Source organism: Amblyraja radiata, chromosome 7 (genome assembly GCF_010909765.2).
Source record: "Amblyraja radiata isolate CabotCenter1 chromosome 7, sAmbRad1.1.pri, whole genome shotgun sequence".
In the NCBI taxonomy this organism is placed as follows: domain Eukaryota; kingdom Metazoa; phylum Chordata; class Chondrichthyes; order Rajiformes; family Rajidae; genus Amblyraja; species Amblyraja radiata.
In genome coordinates, this window is record NC_045962.1 from 33,851,308 (window position 1) to 33,873,830 (window position 22,523).

At 40.6% G+C, this 22,523-nt stretch overlaps 1 protein-coding gene across 5 annotated transcripts in view; it reads left to right on the plus strand.

Annotated features, from left to right (window-relative positions):
• pkp4 (plakophilin 4) overlaps window positions 1-22,523 on the plus strand; it is a 156,050-nt gene that overhangs the window by 128,064 nt on the left and 5,463 nt on the right. For all 5 annotated transcript variants that reach the window (XM_033024087.1, XM_033024086.1, XM_033024085.1 and 2 more), the window contains 9 exons: window positions 1,116-1,299; window positions 2,165-2,282; window positions 3,148-3,339; window positions 5,906-6,079; window positions 10,868-11,018; window positions 12,894-13,089; window positions 19,740-19,824; window positions 19,915-20,041; window positions 20,888-21,019. In XM_033024087.1, coding sequence (XP_032879978.1) covers window positions 1,116-1,299; window positions 2,165-2,282; window positions 3,148-3,339; window positions 5,906-6,079; window positions 10,868-11,018; window positions 12,894-13,089; window positions 19,740-19,824; window positions 19,915-20,041; window positions 20,888-21,019 — 1,359 coding nt within the window. The remainder of the gene's footprint in view (window positions 1-1,115; window positions 1,300-2,164; window positions 2,283-3,147; window positions 3,340-5,905; window positions 6,080-10,867; window positions 11,019-12,893; window positions 13,090-19,739; window positions 19,825-19,914; window positions 20,042-20,887; window positions 21,020-22,523) is intronic.

The window sequence follows — 22,523 nt, forward strand, 5'->3', positions numbered from 1 at the left end:
CCGCGGTTCTCCCCCGCCAGCTTTCCTGCAGCCTTCATGGATCCGGTCCATGTTTCCACCTAAAAGGTGAGTGGAAGGAACGCAGAGTCTTCTTACCTGCTGTTCCCGACTTTCAAATTCTGGAACGCAGAGTCTCCTTACCTGCTGTTCCTGGTTTTCAAATTTTGCCGCTAGCGGAACGTCGTTCCCCCTTGCTGTGACTTGTTGCAATGCGTGTAGCGATATGACACGCATGCGTCCTGGCGGGGTTCTTCACGTAGTCACTCACGTGACTCCGAAGTAAAATGTAGAAATCAATAACACTGCAACCTAAGTTGATCTATGTAGAAATCTGGATTAGGGATCTGGGGCAAAAGAACAACAAGCTGGAAAAACTCAGCGAGTCACGCAGCATCTGTAGCGTTCAAATGGACTGACGACATCTTGGGTTGGGACCCTTCTTCAGACCGATGGCCTTTTGAGTGGGAACCCTTCTTGAGACCTTCTATTTTTTAATTAGAGCTAATATTTTTCATCTTTTTTCATTTTTAATATTTTGCCTCTTATTTCTTGCGTTTTATCAACATTGTATCAGATAATTGATTATCTGAAATCTGGAAAAGCAGCAATGCAAACTTACAAACATCAAAATGTAGCTTGAGATAACAAATTCAATGCAGTAATCTTATTTCAAAATAGTTGCCAGTAATTTTCACAAGTGTTCTATAATTAGAGTTGTGCAATGACGCAGTTGGTCGAGCCGCTGCCTCATAGCACCAGGGAACCGGGTTTTTTCCTCTCAACCCCATTCTCTTGCCTTCTCCGCGCAATCTATGACGCCCTTACTAATCAAGAACCTATCGATCCCTGTTTTAAGTATCCAATGATACCCATGACCTGGCCACACAGCTGTCTTTGGCAATGAATTCCACAGATTCACCACTATCTAGCTAAAGAAATTCCTCCTCATCTCCATCTTAAAGGTACGTCTCCAACAAGGGAGTTATATAGAGAAAAATATTTTGCCCCTATTAAAAGCAATTTTGAAGAAGTGAACATCTTTTACTCCTAAGAATCAAACTACAGTTATAAAGCCAGTAAATACGAGGAAATGAATGGACACTTTTTTTTGTAAGGAGTCCTCTGGAATTTGTCTTCGTGTGATGGAGTGAAGATGCCAATTATCCGTGATGCTCTCACAACTCTCACAAACAATGTTGTGATACCTCATTCTGGATGGAGTAGTTCATCTTATGATGAAGACAGGAAAGTAAAATTCCACACTTCGCTAGTGTTGCGAAATACTACTGGATGTCTAAGGTAAATAAATGACTCTTTCGATCGAATAGCCGTAACTTTGCAGCAATGTTAAATGTTTATTGCAAAAGCTATGGAGCGGCACAGTGGCGCAGTGGTACAGTTGTTGTACAGCACCAGAGACCAGGGTTTGATCCCGACCACGGGTGTTGTGTGTACGGAGTTTTACGTTCTCCCTGTGACCGCATGGGTTTTCTCTGGGTGCTCCAGTTTCCTTCCACATTCCAAAGACCTGCGGGTTTGTAGGTTAATTGGCTTCAGTAAATTGGGGGGGGGGGGGGGGCTGAAGTGCCTGTTTCCACGCTGTTTCTCTAAACTAAACTAAACTAAGGAGCTAAAACAAGTACAGGCAGTCCTCTGGTTGTATAAGCATTCCGTTGCTGAGAACTGTCTGTGAGCCAATTTTACCGTAAGGCAGAGATATCCATTTTCTACAGTAATTGATATCACATACACTTGCTATAATTAGGTTTCATTGAATAATCATCCTAACAATGCATAATTAAACCAATGGAATGTATACTATATCCAGTCAATAATAAATACAACAAAAAAAATTATTATTACTAGCAGGAATATTGCTTTAAAAATGTATGAGAGAATTTGCATTGTCAGATCCCGTAAGTCAGGTCATTCATCACCTTGGAGCACCTGTATTATGTGTTAAAATAAAAGTATTAGTAATCCCTGTTTAAGTTTTTCCTAAATAAACCAAAATATATATATATATTTCACTAATATTCCCTGCATATGTTCAGCTCTTGTCACCCTTTCACAATGACTGTCAAAATTATTTTTAAATTAAGTATTAATACATGTACTTTAACATATTGACTCGTTGTATTGTGGTAAATTTGTCATCTTACAGAAATCTTAGTTCCGCGGGCGAAGAGGCTCGAAGGAAAATTCGATCATGTGAGGGTTTGGTGGATTCCCTACTGTATATCATCCAGCTGTGTGTTAATACTGCAGATTATGATAGCAAGGTTTGTGATTTCTGTTTCCTGATCAAGCATGATTGTAAGCAATTGTAAATAACAGCAACAGCAAGCAATTGTAAATTGTTCATATGTGTAGGATAGTGCTAGTGTGCGAGGATCTCTGGTCGGCACCGACTCGGTGGGCCGAATGGCCTGTTTAAAGAGATGACACAGTGGTGTAGTGGTAGACCTTCTGCCTTATAACGCCAGAGACCCGGGCTCGATCCCGACTACAGGTGCTGTCTGTATGGATTTTATTAATTCTCCCTGTGATCGTGTGGGTTTTCTCCAGGAGCTCCAGTGTCCTCTCACATTCCAAGACCTACAGGTTTGTAGGTGAATTGGCTTCAGTAAAAATTGTAAATTGTCCCGAGTGTGTAGGATAGAACTGGTTGGTGTGGACTTGGTGGGCCAAAGGGCCTTTTTCCACACTGTATCTCCAAAGTCTAAAAATTGTTTGAATAGATTTCTTCAATTTTGCTTTATTCCTTATAATTTGTTTCTATAAGCACAAAGAAATTAAGAACAAGCATTGAACTGCAATAAAGGTGTGTTCAAAAGACTTGATGCTTTGTTTTGCCTGCTGGGTATGTGTTCTTCTGAAGGCTCTAAATATTGGTTATTTGGTTTCGCCAGCACCACTGCTTTGGAGAAAGGATACAAAGTTCTGGAGTAACTCAGCAGTAATTACTATTCCAGATAAAATAGCAAAATTTGTTAGTGATGTTCGTTGAGTTCAGTTATCAGGATTGAGATTTAAATGTTGCCATTTTAAGGTGATTGCTTTCCTGCAGGACGCTTGTTGAAAATTAAAGTGGCATTAATTAAAATACAGGAGATTTGTGACATCTGTAAATGTTTGTCATTTCAGACCGTTGAAAACTGTGTTTGCATCCTGAGAAACCTCTCGTATCGTTTGGAACTAGAAGTTCCACCGGCCCGTTTGATGGGAACAAGTGAACTGGATGGATTACTTGGTAGTGACTCTCCCAATAAAGATGCTGAAACCAGTTGCTGGGGTAAGAAGAAGAAAAAGAAGAAAAGAGAACCACAGGAAGATCAGGTAAACATTTTGTATTCACAGAAACAGTGAGGTATAATTTTAAGCCCCAAAATTTTTTGTGGCAGTTTTGCACAGTTGCTGCCTACAGCGCCAGACACCCGGATTCAATCCTGATTACGGGAACTGTCTGTATGCAGTTTGTACAGGTGCTCCAGATTCCTCCATCCAAAGACGTACAGATTTGGGTTAATTGACTTTGATAAAAATTGTAAATTGTCCCTAATGTAGTGCCAGTATGCGGGGTGATTGCTGGTCGGCGCGGACTCAGTAGGCCAAAGGGCCTGTTTCCATGCTGTATCTCTAAAGTCTAAATGCAGGTTTTCGACCTAAATGTCAATCAAACCTCTGCCTAAACGGATGCTCCTGACCCACAGAGTTCCTCCAGCAGTTTTTATTTAGCTCCTGATTACAGCATGTGTCCAGTTTATAGGCCTTCATGATTGATTTTTTCAAGTATCCATCACTGTGATCCAACCACTTCAACCAACATTTGCAAACATTTAATATTTGTTAGGCAGTCATTCATTTCAGAGAATGCAATTGTTTGGAAATCAATTCTGTGAAGAAGCTGACAGAATCTGACCAGAAATATTATTAAGCCTTTCATCTATCTTCATTGATTTAGCAGGGGTGACTTTAAACTTAGACGCTGTGTTTTAGCAAGGCCTTCCCTACACCAATTACTAATATAGAGTCATGGAGCTATACAGCACAGGCCCTTTGGCCCAACTCATCCATGCTGACCAAGTTGGTAACCAAGCTAATCTTGTTTATCTGCAGCTTGTCCAAATCCCAACAAACCTTTCCTAGCAACGTACATGTCCAAGTGCCTCTTAAATTTCATAATTGTACCTGCCTCTATCATTTCACCTGGCTGTTGGTTCCATGTACACACCACCTCCTGTGTGGGGGTAAAAAAAGTCATAATTTAGTATTTTTTAAATCTTTCTCCCATCTTCAAGCTATGCCCATTAATTTTAGACTCTCCTACCCTGTGGAAAGGCAGTGGCTATTCATCTTAACTTTGCCCCTCGTGATTTTATTTATCTTAGTGAATTTTAAGATCTCCAGCACCTCCTCATCTGTAATATGGGCTCTCTTCAAGACATCACTGTTAACTTCCCTGAGTTCCCTAGCATCCATACCTTTCTTCGTGTTAAATGCAGACAATAAATATTAATTTTACACACAAACCATCTCCTGTACATACATTGACAACCTCATTGATCTTAATGGTTCCCCTATTCTCTCCCAATGTTCTATTTTGCCTTTAACATTCTTCTAGAATCTCTTTGGATTCTCCTTTACCAACGTGTTCTTGGTAAAGGAGAATCCAAGTTGTGTTCACTTTTTTTCCTGCCTAGTTTTCTGATTAAGTGTATTCTTACACCACCTATACACCTGTGTAGGAAAGAACTGCAGATGCTGGTTTAAATCGACGGTAGACAGACAATGCTGGAGCAACTCAGCGGGTCAGGCAGCATCTCTGGAGAGAAGGAATGGGTGACGTTTCGGGTCGAGACCCTTCTTCAGACTGAAGAAGCTGCCTGACCCGCTGAGTTGCTCCAGCATTTGTGTCTACCGCTAATACTACTAATGGGTTTCACTTGATCAAAGCCCCCTACAATTAACATATACCTCCTTATTTTCCTTGACCGGACAATCAAATATCCCTTGTCACCCAGGGTCCCTTCTCCTGCCAAGTTGGGTTAGTCTTGGAGTCACAGTATTATTTTTGTCTCTTATCTTCGAAATTCAGGGCATCAAATCCTACTTAAGACTTAAGAACATAACTTTGGCAGATGCTACAGCTCTTGGCTCAGCTTCAGATTTATTGCTGAGAAGGTGTCTATTAAAGAGTAAATGTTGAGAACATGTTTTGAATTGTGGGGGAGTCCAAATCTTGGGGCTTTTAATATAAGATGGCTACTGATAAATTGACGAGTGATTTCAGGAGAAAAACATTTACCCAGAAAAGAGTAGGAAAGTGAGTTGAGCTACCTCAGGGAGTAGTTGAGGCAACATAATTAATCTGGAACCTCCTAAGGATGTATGATAGAATATGAATGTATGGATTACAATTTTCTTTTTGACATAATATATCACAAGAAACTTACAGGAAAAATAGTGGGAGACTAAAGTGGATTTTACAAGTGGTGCTTTTAATTTTACTTCAGAATTAATTTTCATTAGACTGGTGTTACTGATTAGAACTAGAAAGTAATTTTTCCTCTTAAGTATAAAAATTGACCAATAATATTCACATCAATAAAACTTGCGTGAGATATTGAGAGATAACTATCTACTGGAAACAATAAAATTCTAGGCATCTTAGAGTCATATAGTACTGTGTGGAAACAGGCCCATTGGCTCAAGTTGCCCATGCCGATCAGCATTTTCCATCTACAATAGTCCCACCTGCCTGCGTTTGGCCCATATCCATCAAAACCTATCCTATCAATGTACCTGCCTAAATGTTTCTTAAATGTTGCGATAGTACCTGCTCTAAATGTTTCTTAAACATTGCGATAGTATCTTGTTGTACACATTGATGGTTTTCTTTCAGTGGGATGGAGTAGGACCAATCCCTGGATTTTCCAAATCTCCGAAGGGAGTTGAAATGTTGTGGCATCCTTCCATAGTGAAACCCTATCTCACCCTGCTTGCTGAAAGTTCAAACCCAGCGACATTGGAAGGATCAGCTGGATCCCTACAGAATTTGTCTGCAGGAACCTGGAAGGTATGTCCAGAATGACAAATATAAACTTTTATTTACAGTGAATTACTTATTATGTCGGCTTGTATTCATCAAAAGTAATTTCTACAACACAACGCAATTATACAAGACGTTGGTGAGGCTGCAGTTAGAGTATTGTGTTCAATTCTGGGCACCATGTTATAGGAAAGATGTTGTCAAGCTGGAAAGGATGCAGAGAAGATTTACGAGGATGTTGCCAGGCCTGAGCTATAGGGAGAGGTTGAGCAGGCTCGGACTCTATTCCTTGGAATGCAGGAGGATGTGGTGTGATCTTATAGAGGTGTACAAAATCATGAGAGCAATGGATTGGGTAGACACACAGTCTCTTGCCTCTAGATTGCCCCTAGTCTGTACAGAGTGTATCCAAAAATGGGATAACATACAGTAGAACTAGTGTGAGTGGGTGATCAATGGCAATGTACTCGGTGGGCCAAAGAGCGTGTTTCCATGCTATATCTCTAAACTAAACTAAATAAATTTTTTCTGATGGCTTGATTAATTGTTTACAAATGTGATGTGCTGATTTAATTCTTGGTGAAGTTGAAAACATTAAATAAGCGAGTTTGATATTCCCAGGTCATAGGTCACTAGCTATAAAGTCTCGGCAAAGGTGGTGCTGCATTGTGTGTAGGCTTGCGTTTTGTCCGTGGTCGGGGTCGGCTCTCCTTCGCTGCGGGTGCGCTTGAGTTGCTGCTGGTGTCCCGTCCCTGTCAGGAGGTGTCCGGGGCAGCCGCTGGCTCCAGCTCGGCTCTGTCTGTCCTGCCGGGTTGGCCGGCAGCCCTCCACCTCCACCCCCCCTCCCCTCAATCCGACACCAAGATTCTGCTGAAGATGGGCAGCAGCCGGCCCTGCTCGAAGACGGGCAACTCGGATGGGTGACATTTCGGGTCTGAATAAGGGTTCCGATCCAAAACGTCACCCATCCTTATGCATCAGAGATGCTGCCTGACCCACTGAGTTACTCCAGTACTATGTGTAGATTGGTTTTATTCCATTAATGCTTTTTTTCATACCATGTCTAGATTTTCTTTTTTCCATCATCCTCCTGGTAATGAGGTCTTAATTGAATACTATCTATAAGAACCAGTCAATCTCCACTATCTCATCCAGGTGGTAATTACAGTGCCCTCCATAATGTTTGGGACAAAGACCCATCATTTATTTATTTGCCTCTGTCCTCCACAATTTGAGATTTGTAATAGAAAAAAAATCACATGTGGTTAAAGTGCACATTGTCAGATTTTAGTAAAGGCCATTTTTATATATTTTGGTTTCAGCATGTAGAAATTAGAGCTGTGTTTATACATAGTTCCCCCATTTCAGGGCACCATAATGTTTGGGATTGTCATCTTGTCGTGGTGGAGAAGCTTGTGTGGTCCTGAGATCCTGAGAGCGATGCTGTCTGGAGCTATGCTCCTGGTAGGGTCACCCATGGCAGCAAGGTCGAGGGGGAGGTCCCTGACAAAGAGCAATCCAACCAAGACCTCAACGGTGGAACAGGCAGAGTACGATGGCTGACCTTAGTGGAGCGCCACAACGGCTGGGAAGGTGGATGAAGGCAGCAGCAGAAAAGAATCCCCGGTCGTCTTGGACTCCATGCCACCGGATCCTGACCCAGATCTGTCAAGAACTGTGCACCAATCTCCCCACGTTAAACAAAGTCATGCACAGGCATCCTCCCAAAAGAGGACAGTCATACTCGTTTCGAGTCAGGTGTGTGTTTGTCAATGACCACTGTCTGCAAAAGACTTTATAAACAGAAATACAGAGGCTATACTGCAAGATGCAAACCACTGGCTAGCTGCAAAAGCAGGATGGCAAGTTTACAGTTTGCCAAGAAGTACTTAAATGCGTAACCACGGTTCTGGAAAAGGGTCTTGTAGACAGATGAGATGAAGATTAACATATATCAGAGTGATAGCAAGAGCAAAGTATGGAGGAGAGAAGGTCCAAAGCATACCATCTCATCTGTGAACCACGGTGGTGGGGATGTTACGGCCTGGGCATGTAGGGCTTCTGGCTCACTTATCTTCATTGATGATACAACTGCTGATGGTAGTAGGATAATGAATTCTGAAGTGTATAGACATATCCTATCTGCTCAAGTTCAAACAAATGCCTCAAAACTCATTGGCCGGCGGTTCATTCTACAGCAAGACAATGATTCCAAACATACTGCTAAAGCAACAAAGGAGTTTTTCAAAGCTAAAAAATGGTCAATTCTTGAGTGGCCAAGTCAAGCACCCGATCTGAACCCAATTGAGTATGCCTTTTATATGCTGAAGAGAAAACTGAAGGGGACTAGCCCCCAAAACAAGCATAAGTTAAAGATGGCTGCAATACAGGCCTGGCAGAGCATCACCTGAGAAGACACCCAGCTACTGGTGATGTCCATGAATCGTAGTTTTCAAGCAGTCATTGCATGCAAAGGATATGCAACAAAATACTAAACATGACTACTTTCATTTACATGACATTGCTGTGTCCCAAACATTATGGTGCCCTGAAATGGGGGGACTGTGTATAAACACTGATGTAATTTCTACATGGTGAAACCAAAATGTATAAAATAGCCTTTAATAAAATCTGACAATGTGCACTTTAACCACATGTGATTTTTTTCTATTACAAATCTCAAATTGTGGAGTACAGAGGCAAATAAATAAATGATAGGTCTTTGTCCCGAATATTATGGAGGGCGCTGTATTTGATTGAGCAGTGACAGATTTGTGGAGCAAATTAGAAGGGTCAGATGACCTGCTCTTGCTCCTATATTTTAATTTGTATTAATTTTGAAAATTATTTTTAGGGTCTGGGCATTTTTGGTAAGATTTACATTTATTGCCAAACTTGGTGTCTTTAAGAGGAAGGTGGTGAGCAACTGCTTTGAATCACTGCACTCCTTTTCGAGAAGGTACTCATATTGCTATTGAGCAGTAGGATTTGGACAGCGACCTCTCCCCCTCCTCTCTCTCCCCCCTTCCCCCCCCTTTCCCCTTCCTCTCCCCCTCCTCTTCCCCTCTCCCCTCCCTCCCCTCTCCCCCACCCCATCTCCCCCCCCCCCCCCCCGTGTGTGTGGGGGGTGGTTACTGTGCAGCCGCAGCACCCCCCCCGCGCGTTGGGGGATCAGACCCGGTGGGTCTGCACTTGGTCTAGGAAATTTTAAAAATTTGAATAGTTGTAAGATAAGCAGAGCTGCATTTTGTCTATTATCATCAGTTATATCTAACTGGTCAATACCAGTATGGTTAAGGCATTAATAACACTTACATTTCCTGTTGACATCTTTGTCATGGACTGCATAATGTAGATGGCATCTCCAACAGGCGGAGGAACACTGAAATGTTAAGAGTAGACCTTAAAAAGTAAATGAAATTTAAGAGCTTTACGAAATGTAAAAGTTCATGTCACAGTTTTGGAACATAATTCTAGTAAGATTTTGAATGGCTCATTTTTTCAATTGGAATCCTTTGCCAAAGGTCATGAGTTAAAGATTAAGAAATTGATGGACACAATGGGCAGCATAAAATCCAGGCTAGGAACTGCACCGAGCTGATTCTCTCACTGTACCAGCCCCATGTGGATATTGCCAGCAGATGGCACAGCTTTGCTTAAGACTTTGTTACATAAAACTAAGCCCCAACAAAAGCAGTCGTGCACAATCTTTGTTGCGGGGGCGTGTGCAGTGATTTAAATTATGAAGGGCCTTGTTAAACAAACGCACATCCATCATTAATGTTGTTGAAGGTTATTCAAGTGTTCTATGTCCTTGCTGCTCAACCTGTTGTTAAGAAGGAGAGTGGCACTGCCAGAAAATGTTATTTTTGGCCCATCTCCCTGAATGCAGTGTAGGTTGAATGCAAAGGCCAGAAAGAGTATGTTTGAGAGTTTGTAAACAGTGCTTCCTTTATTCAAACGTAATTGAGTGATTGTTGCTTTCTGTGAAGACAAACACTTGAATTGTGAATCTCTGTCCTTTTTCTCTGGTTTGTAAACCCTACACTTGACATTGGGGAAATGAAACTTGCCCCGTCTGTGTAGTATTGTTGAACAGCACTCTATTGAGGAGCTAATTGATATAGTGAGGATAAAGTACGGTATTTTTAATGATGATCAAAGATTTCATAAGGCGTTATGTATGAAAACTGTTTCACCTTCCTTTTCTGTTATGTGCTGTTTGCAAAATATTGACACAGGACATCGCTATTTTTTAATGGTTTGTTTTTCATTTATTGAACTTTTTTTGTTTCTTGTGTTATCTACGAGTACTATGTTTACAAACCAGTTGTGTTGCTGCAAGTAGGAATTTCACATATGACAATTACAACTCTTGACTCTTCTGCTCAATGCCTGGCCTTGCACCATTCTTTCTTTCTGGCTATTGCCTGAGCTCCTATGACTAAAATGCCCATGAAAATCATGCTGGAAAAATAACTTTTGTAGATTAGTTCTGCTTCAAGTGACAATGGACCGACAAGAGTTTCTTCGCCCATTCTCCCTGTACTAGGCGGCATGGAACATATCATAACATTCAAAAATAATTGGGTTGGGAAGCTGAATGGAAGACTGGAACATAGTATAGAAACATAGAAAATAGGTGCAGGAGTAGGCCAGTAGATACGTTATATAAAGTAGCTAATTATGTAACTAGTTGTTGGAAATTATATAGCATTAAAAGGTTGAGATTTATACATTTGAATTGATTGATTTCAGAACCATCTAAGACTATAAAGGACCATGCATTTACATTTTTTCCCTTTCTGTTAACAGTGGGCAGCATATATACGAGCTGCAGTCAGAAAAGAGAAAGGTCTACCAATCCTTGTTGAATTACTAAGAATGGACAACGATCGTGTTGTTTGCTCTGTTGCTACTGCCTTGAGGAACATGGCCCTTGATGTACGAAACAAAGAACTTATAGGTATGTGTTAAATAATATCGCGGACATCAAAAAGGTGTCCCCTTAGATCTATTGTTCTTGATAATGGTGAGAGTATCAGCACTGTCACAACTTGCATACCAGTAGTTCCCATTGAGTTATTCTACTTCAATTGCAATAAGTTTAACATTCACATTTTATATAACAACATGAAGTTGGATTACTTACCTACTAGTTATATAGGATTGACAATTACTATCAGGCAGTCTGTGACTTGGTAAATTTAATTTTACTAAAGTGGAATATGATTTTTTAAATTAGTCCCATTGATCTATTGAAGAGCCTGAAAAAAGTGCATTTTTATTTTTCTGTATGTTCTTCTCCCTCTCTCCCCTCCTTTGTGTATCCTTCTCTCCGAGCCTTGTGCTCTCGTACCTTCCTGTCCACAATCTTGCCCCACCCACACTCATGTATCCGGCCTCTTGATCCAATAAGTTATGGAACTGCCCTTGACACGATAATGAAACTATGCATGGAATGAGACATCAGCTGCAGCTGCACTGCCCTATTGCAGTACACTACAAGTAGCCTGTGTTTCTCTACAGAATGGCCAGCTAACTAACACTTTCTTTAAGAACTGGCCACATATCTGACGAACTTCAGACATCTTAAACAAAAAGAAAAATGTAAATTTAAGAAGAAAGAGTCAATTTTTCATGTAAATTGTAGAATCATACAAATGTTACTACCGATCATGGCAGAAACTAATAAGATAATCCTATCAGTCCCATTCTCCTACTCTTTCTCCAAGCCCTGGAAATTATTTTGAAGTTCCTTTCCAGTTCCATTTCGAAGGAAAACAAATCTCTGAAAGTCCTAATTTGAAGAAGGCGTCACCTTGCTGCCTGCCCCGCTGAGTTACTCCAGCACTTTGTGGCTTTCTCAGAAAGTCTTAATTTATTCTGTTTCCACCACAGCTACAGGCAGTGAGTTCCAGATCATAACAATTGTATTTTTATGAAAAATAAAACCATCATTCCCACTTTTAAATCTGTGCTCCTTGGTCTTTTAACCCGGCGCATGGGAATAGTTCCCTCTGTTTACCCTCTCTGAATCGGTCATGATCTTAAACATCATCAAATCGTCTTCCTCCAAGGAGAACCACACCACTTTCTCCATTATAAACGTTAGTTGAAATCACTCATCCACACAAGTAATTTATTATTTTCACTCTTGAGTTTTTTCTAGGGGATTTGCATCTTTCCTAAATTTGATAAGAACAGGATTCAGTACCTCGGTTTTGCTGTTGCATATAGCTTCAACAGAACGGGTTTTGTAAGCTCTGAATCTATTTAAGCATCTTTAGGATTCTATATGCTTTACATGTCATTAGATTCATGGTCTTCGAGTCATACAGCGTGGAAACAAACCCTTTGGCCCAACTTGCCCACAGCGACCAACATGTCCCATCTACAATAGTCCCACCTGCTTGAGTTTGGCCCATATCCCTCTACACCTCTCCTATCCATGTACTTGTCTAAATGTTTCTTAAATGTTGCGATAGTGCCTGCCTCAACAGCCTCCTCTGGCAGCTCGTTCCATACACCCCTTTGTGTGGAAAAAGTTACCTCTCAGGTTCCTACTCAAGGCAGGAGACTCGTTTAGACTCGAGAACGTGCGTTTAACCGATCTATTCCTGTCATGGTATTGTCACTCTCTGAACATAGTGTAGAAACAAAGAACTGCAGCTGCTGGTTTATACCAAAGATGGAGAAAAAGGATGAGTAACGTTTCGGGTCGGTTCAGTTGTATGATTTTCATTTACATGAGAATCATACAACTGAACGGACCACTGACAGTTGGGGAAATAAATTAATATAGTTTAATAATTCTATGTTAACTTTTCCTTTCCTCCAGGCAAATATGCAATGCGGGATCTTGTGCATCGCCTTCCAGGAGGCCCGACACTAATCATGCTTTCTGACGACACCGTTGCTGCTGTATGTTGTGCTTTACATGAGGTGACTATAAAGAATATGGAGAACGCCAAAGCATTAGCTGATGCTGGAGGAGTTGAGAAACTCGTAAACATTACAAAAGGAAAGGGAGAAAGGCAAGTACATGATTGGGAAGCAACTCTTCCATCACATTGTATATACACTGTTTCAATTCTCCTTATTTATAGTTAATATAATAAACCTGTATGTGGCTATACAAAAAGACTGCAGCTGCTGTCCAGTTTACATAAAAGGATGCAAATTGCTGGAGTAACTCAGCGGGTCAGGCAGCATATCTGGAGAACATGGATAGGTGATGTTTTGGGTCAGGACATAAGAAGGGTCCTGACCCGAAACATCACCTATCCATGTTCTCAAAAGATGCCCCCTGACCCGCTTTGTTACTACAGCATTTTGCACCCTTTTATGTAAACTGGCATCTGCAGTTCCATGTGTCTACTATGTGTGGCAACTCCTGTTCTATAAACTGATTACATGCGATTCATAGGTTTTCACCCTCAAACTCCTGCGACCTATGTGAAATTTTTCAGCATTAGCCTGAGGGACTGGACAATTATTTATTGACATTTGTCCTGGAGGTGACTGCCTTTCAATTAATTTCGAAAAGAATGAAATGTTTTCATATGATCCATTCTGAAATCTCGCCAAAATAAAAGTAATGCTTGTCTAACTTTCTGACTTGGCCTGGTGAATTTGCATTTTTAAAATGCTGTCTTAAAGCACTTGATATCTGCACCTTTGATGTATCAGCACCTGTTATTTTCCGCAGTGATGGACTGTTTAGTAGTTTCCGATAGTGCTGCTACAGTTAAACTTGCAAAATAGAATAGCAGGGACTCCTTTGTGAATTCCAATAGCTCTGCATGATTTAGTTGGGTTCATGAAGGTTCATTGTGATATTTTGTGTGCCACAGACGGCTGTGGGGGCCAAGTCAATGGATATTTTTAAGGTGGAGATTGACAGATTCTTGATTAGTAAAGGTATCAGGGATTATAGGGAGAAGGCCGTAGAATGGGGTTGAGAGGGAAAGATAGATCAGCCTGGATTGAATGGTTGTGTAGACTTGATGGGCTGGATGGCTTGGTGAACCCATCAAGGTCATGTTGCAGGCAGGTACAAACATCTTCATTATCTGAAGGATCCAAAATAAAATTGAATGATTGTGCCTGCATCAATGAATGTCCCTGCCCCCCCCCCCCCCCTTGTTGTGAAACGAAGGTCAGAGGATATTTATTTTTTCTTCTTTTGGAATTGGTCACAAATTTGAAACATTTACCTGAGTGATACCATAATAATTTTAGAGATGAATAACTCATCTCTGTTTCTATTTTTCTCCCTCACTCTCTCTTTCTCCACCCTTTCTCTCTCTATCTCTCACCTCTGCTCACACACAGATATGATCTCTCTGTCATGATCAATCTCTCTTGGCTATAACAAAGGATATTATTTAATTTGTCATTTCATAAAGGTGTCATTCACTACAACGAGGGTAGGTAACACATTTGGAAGATGTCTTTCAACACAGCACTGAAAACAAGTAACATTTAACAGTCTATTTGATTGGGGTAATGGGAGCATCTGTAATAAACAAGCTATTGGAAATGGAAATAATTCTCTCGAGAACCTGGGCTGTTCCATCTGGCAATATTGGCTGGTGGATGAATGATGTGTAAGTTTTATCTGGCATGTTTCAGCTTGTTGAAGCAAGTGCAGATTGTTTTTGATTTACTGCATCATTACAGGGAGGAGATTGACTTTTTTTTACCTCACCATCCACGACAGCTGTTATCCCCTGCAAACATTAAAGATTTGCAACACTTCCTGCTCTATGAATTTTCACAACAAAGGGTTCTTTAAGAACCTAACACCGCTGTAAGTTGAAGGTGGCCGATATAGTGTATTTTAATTAAAGCACAAGTAGGAATGGAGCACTGGAGGAAAGAAAAACATTGAAGTTATCTTATGAGATGAAAAAGTGATGTGATTTGATTGACAAAAGGAATGATTGTGCCATGTTAGAAGAAAATTATAGTGGGACAAGTAAATAAACAATTGCGAGGTTGTCATGTTATAAATGGAAAACGCCAGAAACATTACCAACATCTGTGATTTAAAACAAAAAGGGAGCATTAATTGATCTGAAACTAAAATGTATGAAGGTAATTTCAATCCAGAAGTAGCTGGGAAGCCAAAGTAACAAAAGTTGCCCCTCAGGGGGTAATAATTTAATAGGACGCTGAGGGGCAATGTTTTCACACAAAGGGTGGTGGGTATAGGGAACAAGCTGCCAGAGGGGGTAGTTGAGGCAGGTACTCTCACAACATTTCAAAAATATTTGGACAGGTCATAGAAACATAGAAAATAGGTGCAGGAGTAGACCATTCGGCCCATCTAGCCTGTACCGCCATTCAATATGATCATGGCTGATCATCCAACTCAGTATCCTGTACCTGCCTTCTCTCCATACCCCCTGATCCCTTTAGCCACAAGGGCCACATCTAACTCCCTCTTAAATATAGCAAATGAACTGGCCTCAACTACCTTCTGTGGCAGAGAATTCCAGAGATTCACCACTCTCCGTGTGAAAAATGTTTTCCTCATCTCGGTCCTAAAAGATTTCCCCCTTATCCTTAAACTGTGACCCCTTGTTCTGGACTTCCCCAACATCGGGAACAATCTTCCTGCATCTAGCCTGTCCAACCCCTTAAGAATTTTGTACGTTTCTATAAGACCCCCCCCTCAATCTTCTAAATTCTAGCGAGTACAAGCCATGGATATGGGCCAAACACAGGTAAGTGGGACTAGTGTAAATGGGACATGTTGGTCAACATGGGCAAGAAGGACCTGTTTCCATGCTGTATGATACTGTGCATTTGCTGGAATTTAGAAAAGTTTAGTGGTTTATCCACCATGGGTACAGTGTTGAATAAAGACTGAGGGCAGAATGATAGGTGCTGTGAGTACAGAATGAATCTATGGAAAAGGTTGCATAGCACAGGCAAGTGATGGAAAGTAATAGTGGTATTCTAATATGAACTTAATCATGAGATCTGAATTGTTAATACTACTTTCCCTTCAATTTGCTACCTTGCTGAGCACCTGCAGAATTTTCTATTTTAACTGACCAACTTCTGCAATGTTTTGAACAAAACGGTTACTCAACCAGTATCGCTTTAATTTTTTACTAATACCAATATTATTACTGGGATACCATTAAACTCTGGTATACAATTTGGTCACTGTGCTTGATGTTGGGTTCTGTTAAGTAACTAAATAAAAGATGACATTGAACTTTGTTGGAGGCCAAAGAGAGCAGAAAAGTGACACAGAGAATTCAAATGCTATGTAGCAGCAAGTTCAGGGTAGGTAAAGTGGCGTGAAACTGAAGGGTAATGTTGACTGAATTTTTATTTTTATTTTTTTGATTTAAATCTTTTTATTTGAATTTCACAGCAATTTGCATACATACAATGATAACAGACAGTGACAGTCAAGGCATAATTGTGCAACAGTATGTAGGCGACCCTCAAAGCCCTTACCCTTACCCACCTTCAACCCACCCGAATCAGGTCGGAACCAAACGGGGACAAACAACACTCACATGCATACACATCCACACAAATATGGTAAGATAAACGAAACAAAAAGTACTTTTAATTTAAAAAAAAAAAAAAAAAAAAAAAAAAAAAGGGGGTCACTATTAACAGTAAATAAGTAATTAAAGAAATAAGTGTGGGGATGGGGGGGGGGGGGTTAAGGGGAGAGCAGCTGCAGTAGAGCAGAACAATGGTGGAGAGCACTCAAGTCCTTTTCCGAGTCCGGGGACAAGTTGAGAGAGTTAACAAGTTCCAAGAAAGGGTTCCATGTATCTAGGAATGTCTTGGTAGAACCTTTGAGAGAGAACCTAAGTTTTTCAAGCTTTAAATTGTAAAGCACCTCCTTAATCCAGCGGGTGTGTGTCGGGGGACAGGTGAGCCTCCAGTTAAGCAAGATCAGTCTCCGGGCTAACAAGGTTGTAAAAGCTAGAACCCGTTTCACCGCAACAGAGAGGTTGGTGTTGGGAGGGGTACCGAAAATGGCTGACAGTGGGTTTGGAGGAATAGTCTGGCCGTAGGCTCTGCTTATCAAGTCGAAAGCACTCCTCCAAAAGGCTGCTAGTTTAGGGCAAGACCAAAACATATGGCTATGGTTGGCAGGAGATTGATTACATCTGTTGCAGGTGTCCCTAACAGCGGGGTAAATTCTAGATAATCTTGCATTTGTGTAGTGGACTTTGTGAAGGACTTTGCATTGGATTAGGCCATGACGGGCACATATGGAGGAAGAATGGATCAAATCCAAGGCAGAGTCCCATTGCTGGTCTGTTAGTTTCGTATTCAGCTCACCCTCCCACGCAGCTTTTAATGAGGTATGAGGTTTCAATATAACCGACCCTAACAAGTTATACAAAACAGAGATGCATTTCTTCCGGTTGGGATCTAGAGCTAAGATAGTATCGGTCAGGGTTTCAGGAGGGCGATTTGGGAAATGGGGGAATGTCTTCTTCACAAAATCCCTAATCTGGAAAAAACGAAAAAGGTGGGAGTTTGGGAGGCTATAGTTGGACGAGAGCTCCGCAAAAGATGAAAAGATGCCATCCTTGTATAGGTTTTTGATACGTTGCTATGCCAGTTGCTAAACCGTTGCTATGCCAGGTTTTGAATGCGTGGTCTGTACTTGAAGGTTTAAAGATGTGTTTAAGCAGTGGGGTCAAGATGGAAGGGCCTTGTAAACCGAAGTTTTTCGTGAGTTGACTCCATATCTTGAGCGAGAGGGACGCAATTGGGCCTGCACCCACAGATGTTATAGGAAGGGGGAGTTGGGAGCATAGGACAGACCGCAACGGGAGATGTGAACTCGCCTTTTCCATGTGTACCCAGGTCGGTAGGTGGTCGCAATCATCATTCATCCAATACAGGAGTTTTTGCAAGTTAGCTGCCCAATAGTATCGCCTAAAGTCAGGAAGTGCCAAACCGTCGTCACTTTTAGGAGACTGCAGTATCGCCTTTCGGATTCTAGCCGGTTTGCTACCCCATAAAAATTTAGATATTGTCCTTTCTAATTTATCAAAAAAAGATTTAGTGATAAGTATAGGGACGTGCTGGAAAAGATACAGGAATTTGGGTAGGACGACCATCTTGACCAGATTTATCCGGCCCACGAGGGATAGCGGTAAAACTGACCAGCGGTCAAAATCTCTTTCAGCTTTCTCAACCAGAGGCAGAAAGTTTGTGCGGAACATATCAGATAAGGGTGTTGTGATAAAGACGCCGTAGCGAAACCCGTCCTCTGCCCATTTGAATGAGGTTAAAGAGCAAGGGAGCTGCTTAGCCAATGAGTTAATCGGTAATAGCTCACTCTTTTGGTAGTTAAGTTTATAACCAGAATACGCGCCAAACCGTTCTAAAATATTCGTAATCACAGGGAGAGAGCTGACTGGGTTCGAGATGTACAGGAGCAGGTCATCCGCATACAATGAGACTTTATGAGTTGTGTCGAACCGTGTAATACCTTTAAAGCCCTTCTCTGACTGTTGACTGAATTTTATGTCGGCACAACAAAAAGCTATTCAAGTTGAAATGAATCAATCAATCAAGACTTTATTGTCATTCAAAAATACACCAACAAATGCAAGTCTGAACGACATTTCGTTGAATACTTACAAAACAGAAAAGCAACAGATCCTACCGCATCGGAAATAAAACCATTTAAAAATGCTGATAACACAGTAGATCAGGCAGCATCCGTGGAAAGAGAACCATTTTACTTTTCAAATGGGAGACCCATCATCTGTTTTTCTTGAGGATTCTGACATTCAGCCCTATTGAACTATCCTATTTCCTATCCCGTTTTCTTTTGTGCACAATAATGTTGCACCCTTGAATATATATTTGATTAATGGGCGTCCATGACCCCTTAAGAAAAGAGATTCCAGGTTCACAATCTTCCTTCTCCAAATCTTAAGTCGATTATCCCACATTCTATGACTCTGCCCCCCAGTTTTAAAGTTTCCAGGCAAGGGGAACAAACTTCCAACATTGTGAATGCCGCAGCCCTGTAAAAAAATATTAGTGTGAAGAATGTTGTTGGTCCATTTCCCTCCACAGCTGCTGCCTGACCTGCTGAGTTCCTCCAGCACTTTGTGCCAATCTCTGAACACTCTGTTTGTTTGCTCAAGATTTCAACATTTGCAGTTATTTGTGTTTCTTCATGAGTTATAGGAGCAGAATTAGGCCATTTGGTCCATCAAGTCTACCCCTCCATTCAATCATGGCTTATCTATCTTTCCCTCTCATCCCCATTTTCCTCATAACTCCTGACACCCTTACTAATCAATAATCTGTCAATCTCCGCCTTAAATATCCATTGACTTGGCCTCTGCAGCCGTCTGTGGCAATTAATTCCAGATTCACCACACTCTGACTAGAGAAATTCCTCCTCGTCTTCTCAAAGTTTCATACATTCCAATGTGTTAACCTCATAATGTTTCTAAATGTTAAGAATATTTTGATATTTCCACTAAATATCTCCAACAGACAAGTCTTCTCAATCGTAGAAATCAATCTGATGAAATAAAATTCAGCCAAGCATCCATTTTACATTTCTTTGCTGAGCTTCCTTCTGCAATCATAATTGGGTTAATGTACTGGTGTTACAGATTAACGACTAATGTCATACTTACAATAAACTTTATATTTCATTAAGGTATTCACTGAAAGTAGTTAAGACAGCAGCTCAAGTCCTAAACACGCTATGGCAATATCGGGACCTTCGCAGCATTTATAAAAAGGTAAGCAAATTTGCAAAAAAAGATTTGTTTTACTTTGAAATAAAAAAAACTGATAATTATACTCCCTCTTGATTGTCTTTTTTTTTTAAGGATGGGTGGAATCAAAACCATTTTATTACACCAATTTCAACGCTGGAACGTGACAAACATAAAATTTCCACATCTTACCCAGCATTATCAACAACTAATCAAAATATGTCACCTGTTCTTCAATCTGGTGAGTTGCTTTTGATTAACTAAAGCAAATTTAGTTGCTCCTGTAATTTAAGGAAGTTTTGCTTCGTAAATGATTTACCCTGGATTTGTACCGAAAACTTTCCCTGTTAGTTCCGTCAAATCCTTTCTTGGGTCATGAATATATTTTCATTACTCTGCTAAAAATTGGAGACTTGAAGTTTTTCCTGTCTGTTTTACACTGTTCAATTTGTACCCTAAAGGGGCTGTCCCACTGCGGCGACCTAATTGGCGAGTTTAGAAGAGTTTAGGAGAGTTTGAAAAAGTGTCATGTTGAAGACCTCCTTCGACTATGTAGAAGACCTCCTTCGACCTCCTTCGACTATGTTGAAGACTAGCTTCGTCTAGCTTCTGGAAAATTGGACACCGAATAGTGGAGAGTGAAGACGACCTCCTTCGACTATGTGGAAGACTACCTTCGATTACCCTCGACTACCCTCGATTACCTACGAATAACATGCCGACCTACTTCGACTAAACCTACGAGTAAAAAAAATATAGATTTTTTTTCCATGGCGACCGTTTTTTACTCGCGGGCATTTTTCAGCATGTTGAAAAATACGCCACGACCTAGTTGAGGCTTCGAGTATGCGGGGACTACTCTCGAGCATGAAGGAGAGTTAGAAAGACCTTGTGTCGACCATGCTGCGAGTATGAGTCGAGGGCAAACTTCTAAACTCGCCAATTAGGTCGCCGCAGTGGGACAGCCCCTTAGGTTTTATGTGTAGAAAACATATATCCTTGGCTCTAAAGTGTTTAGTGATGCATATCATAAATATTGATAAATAAATGCAAGTTTTTGATTCAATGTGAATATTTTATCTTGTAGTGGCTAGCACGACCTCTTCACCAGCGCTCTTGGGAATCAAGGATCCACGATCTAATTATGAGAAGACAAAGACATCTGTGCAATATTACAACAACCAAGGAGATGGTATTACACACAAAGATTTGACCATGGGTAAGAAATGGAATGAATACAAGTAATATGTATTATAAATAAAAACATTTTGATATTGCCTTACAAATACTTTTGAAATTTCGTCTGCAAAGTTGTTTGAAAAAGTTGAAATATACTTCAAGTTTATTTCAATTATTAGCTACGAATTAAAATTGTTTTCAAGTATTGAAGTTTCATGGTGATTGACGTTGTAGTTTACATTTGAATTTATGAAATAGCAAGAGGAATAAGTCACAGTCCCTCAATCGTACATTATTTAATAAGTGCATAGCTAATTTGATTATAACCTCGACTTTCTTGTTTATCAAGTGTCTACCTACTTCTGTTTCAAAAATATTCAAAGACTTCCAGCCTGCAGCTCTCTGGACTCCTCTCTTTCAAGAAGCGTGCCAAAGATTCACAATAATCTGAAAGGAAAAAAATGTCATGTGTCATAAATGGCCATCTGTGTATTTTTAATTAGTGTCCCCATTCTAAATTCTCTCAAATCCATTTTACATCTACCCTGTCAAGACTCATCAGGACCTTCCAAGATTCACTCAAACTATTAAATTCCATAAAATACAAGTCTATCGTGTCCAACCTCTCCTTGTAAAATAACCTGCCCATTCCAGATATCTGTGCAGTACACGATCTCTGAACTGCTGCAGTGTATTGTCAATCCGTCCTTAAATAAGAATGACAATAGTTTATACATTGCTCCACGTGTGGATACTCCAGACCCTTGCATAATTGAAATAGATCCTATCTACTCGCCCCAGCAATAAGCAATAGCATTCTGCTAACTCTCCTAGTTACTTGCTGTTCCTGCATACTGGCATTTTGTAAATCATGTACCTGGCTACCAGAGCTCTACAATCGTTTTAGTATTCATATGGTTTTATTGATCATGCCAACATTTTCACATTTTCCCACATTGTACTACATTTACCAGATCTTTGTCCATTTGCTTAACTTAGCTCTATATTCATAGTCATCCTACTTCCAATGTTATCAAATTGAACAACAATCATATCCTTGGTGCCTTTATCTTATTCATTTGTAGAAATTGTAAATTGTTGGTAGCGAATTGAGGAATGCAGTTGAACAGAGGGATCTAGGAATAACTGTGCATAGTTCCCTGAAGGTGGAATCTCATGTAGATAGGGTGGTAAATAAAGCTTTTGGTATGCTAGCCTTTATAAATCAGAGCATTGAATATAGAAGTTGGGATGTAATGTTAAAATTGTACAAGGCATTGGTGAGACCAATTCTGGAGTATGGTGTACAATTTTGGTCGCCCAATTATAGGAAGGATGTCAACAAAATAGAGAAAGTACAGAGGAGATTTACTAGAATGTTGCCTGGGTTTCAGCATCTAAGTTACAGAGAAAGGTTGAATAAGTTAGGTCTTTATTCTCTGGAGCGCAGAAGGTTAAGGGGGGACTTGATAGAGGTCTTTAAAATGATGAGAGGGATAGACAGAGTTGATGTGGACAAGCTTTTCCCATTGAGAGTAGGGAAG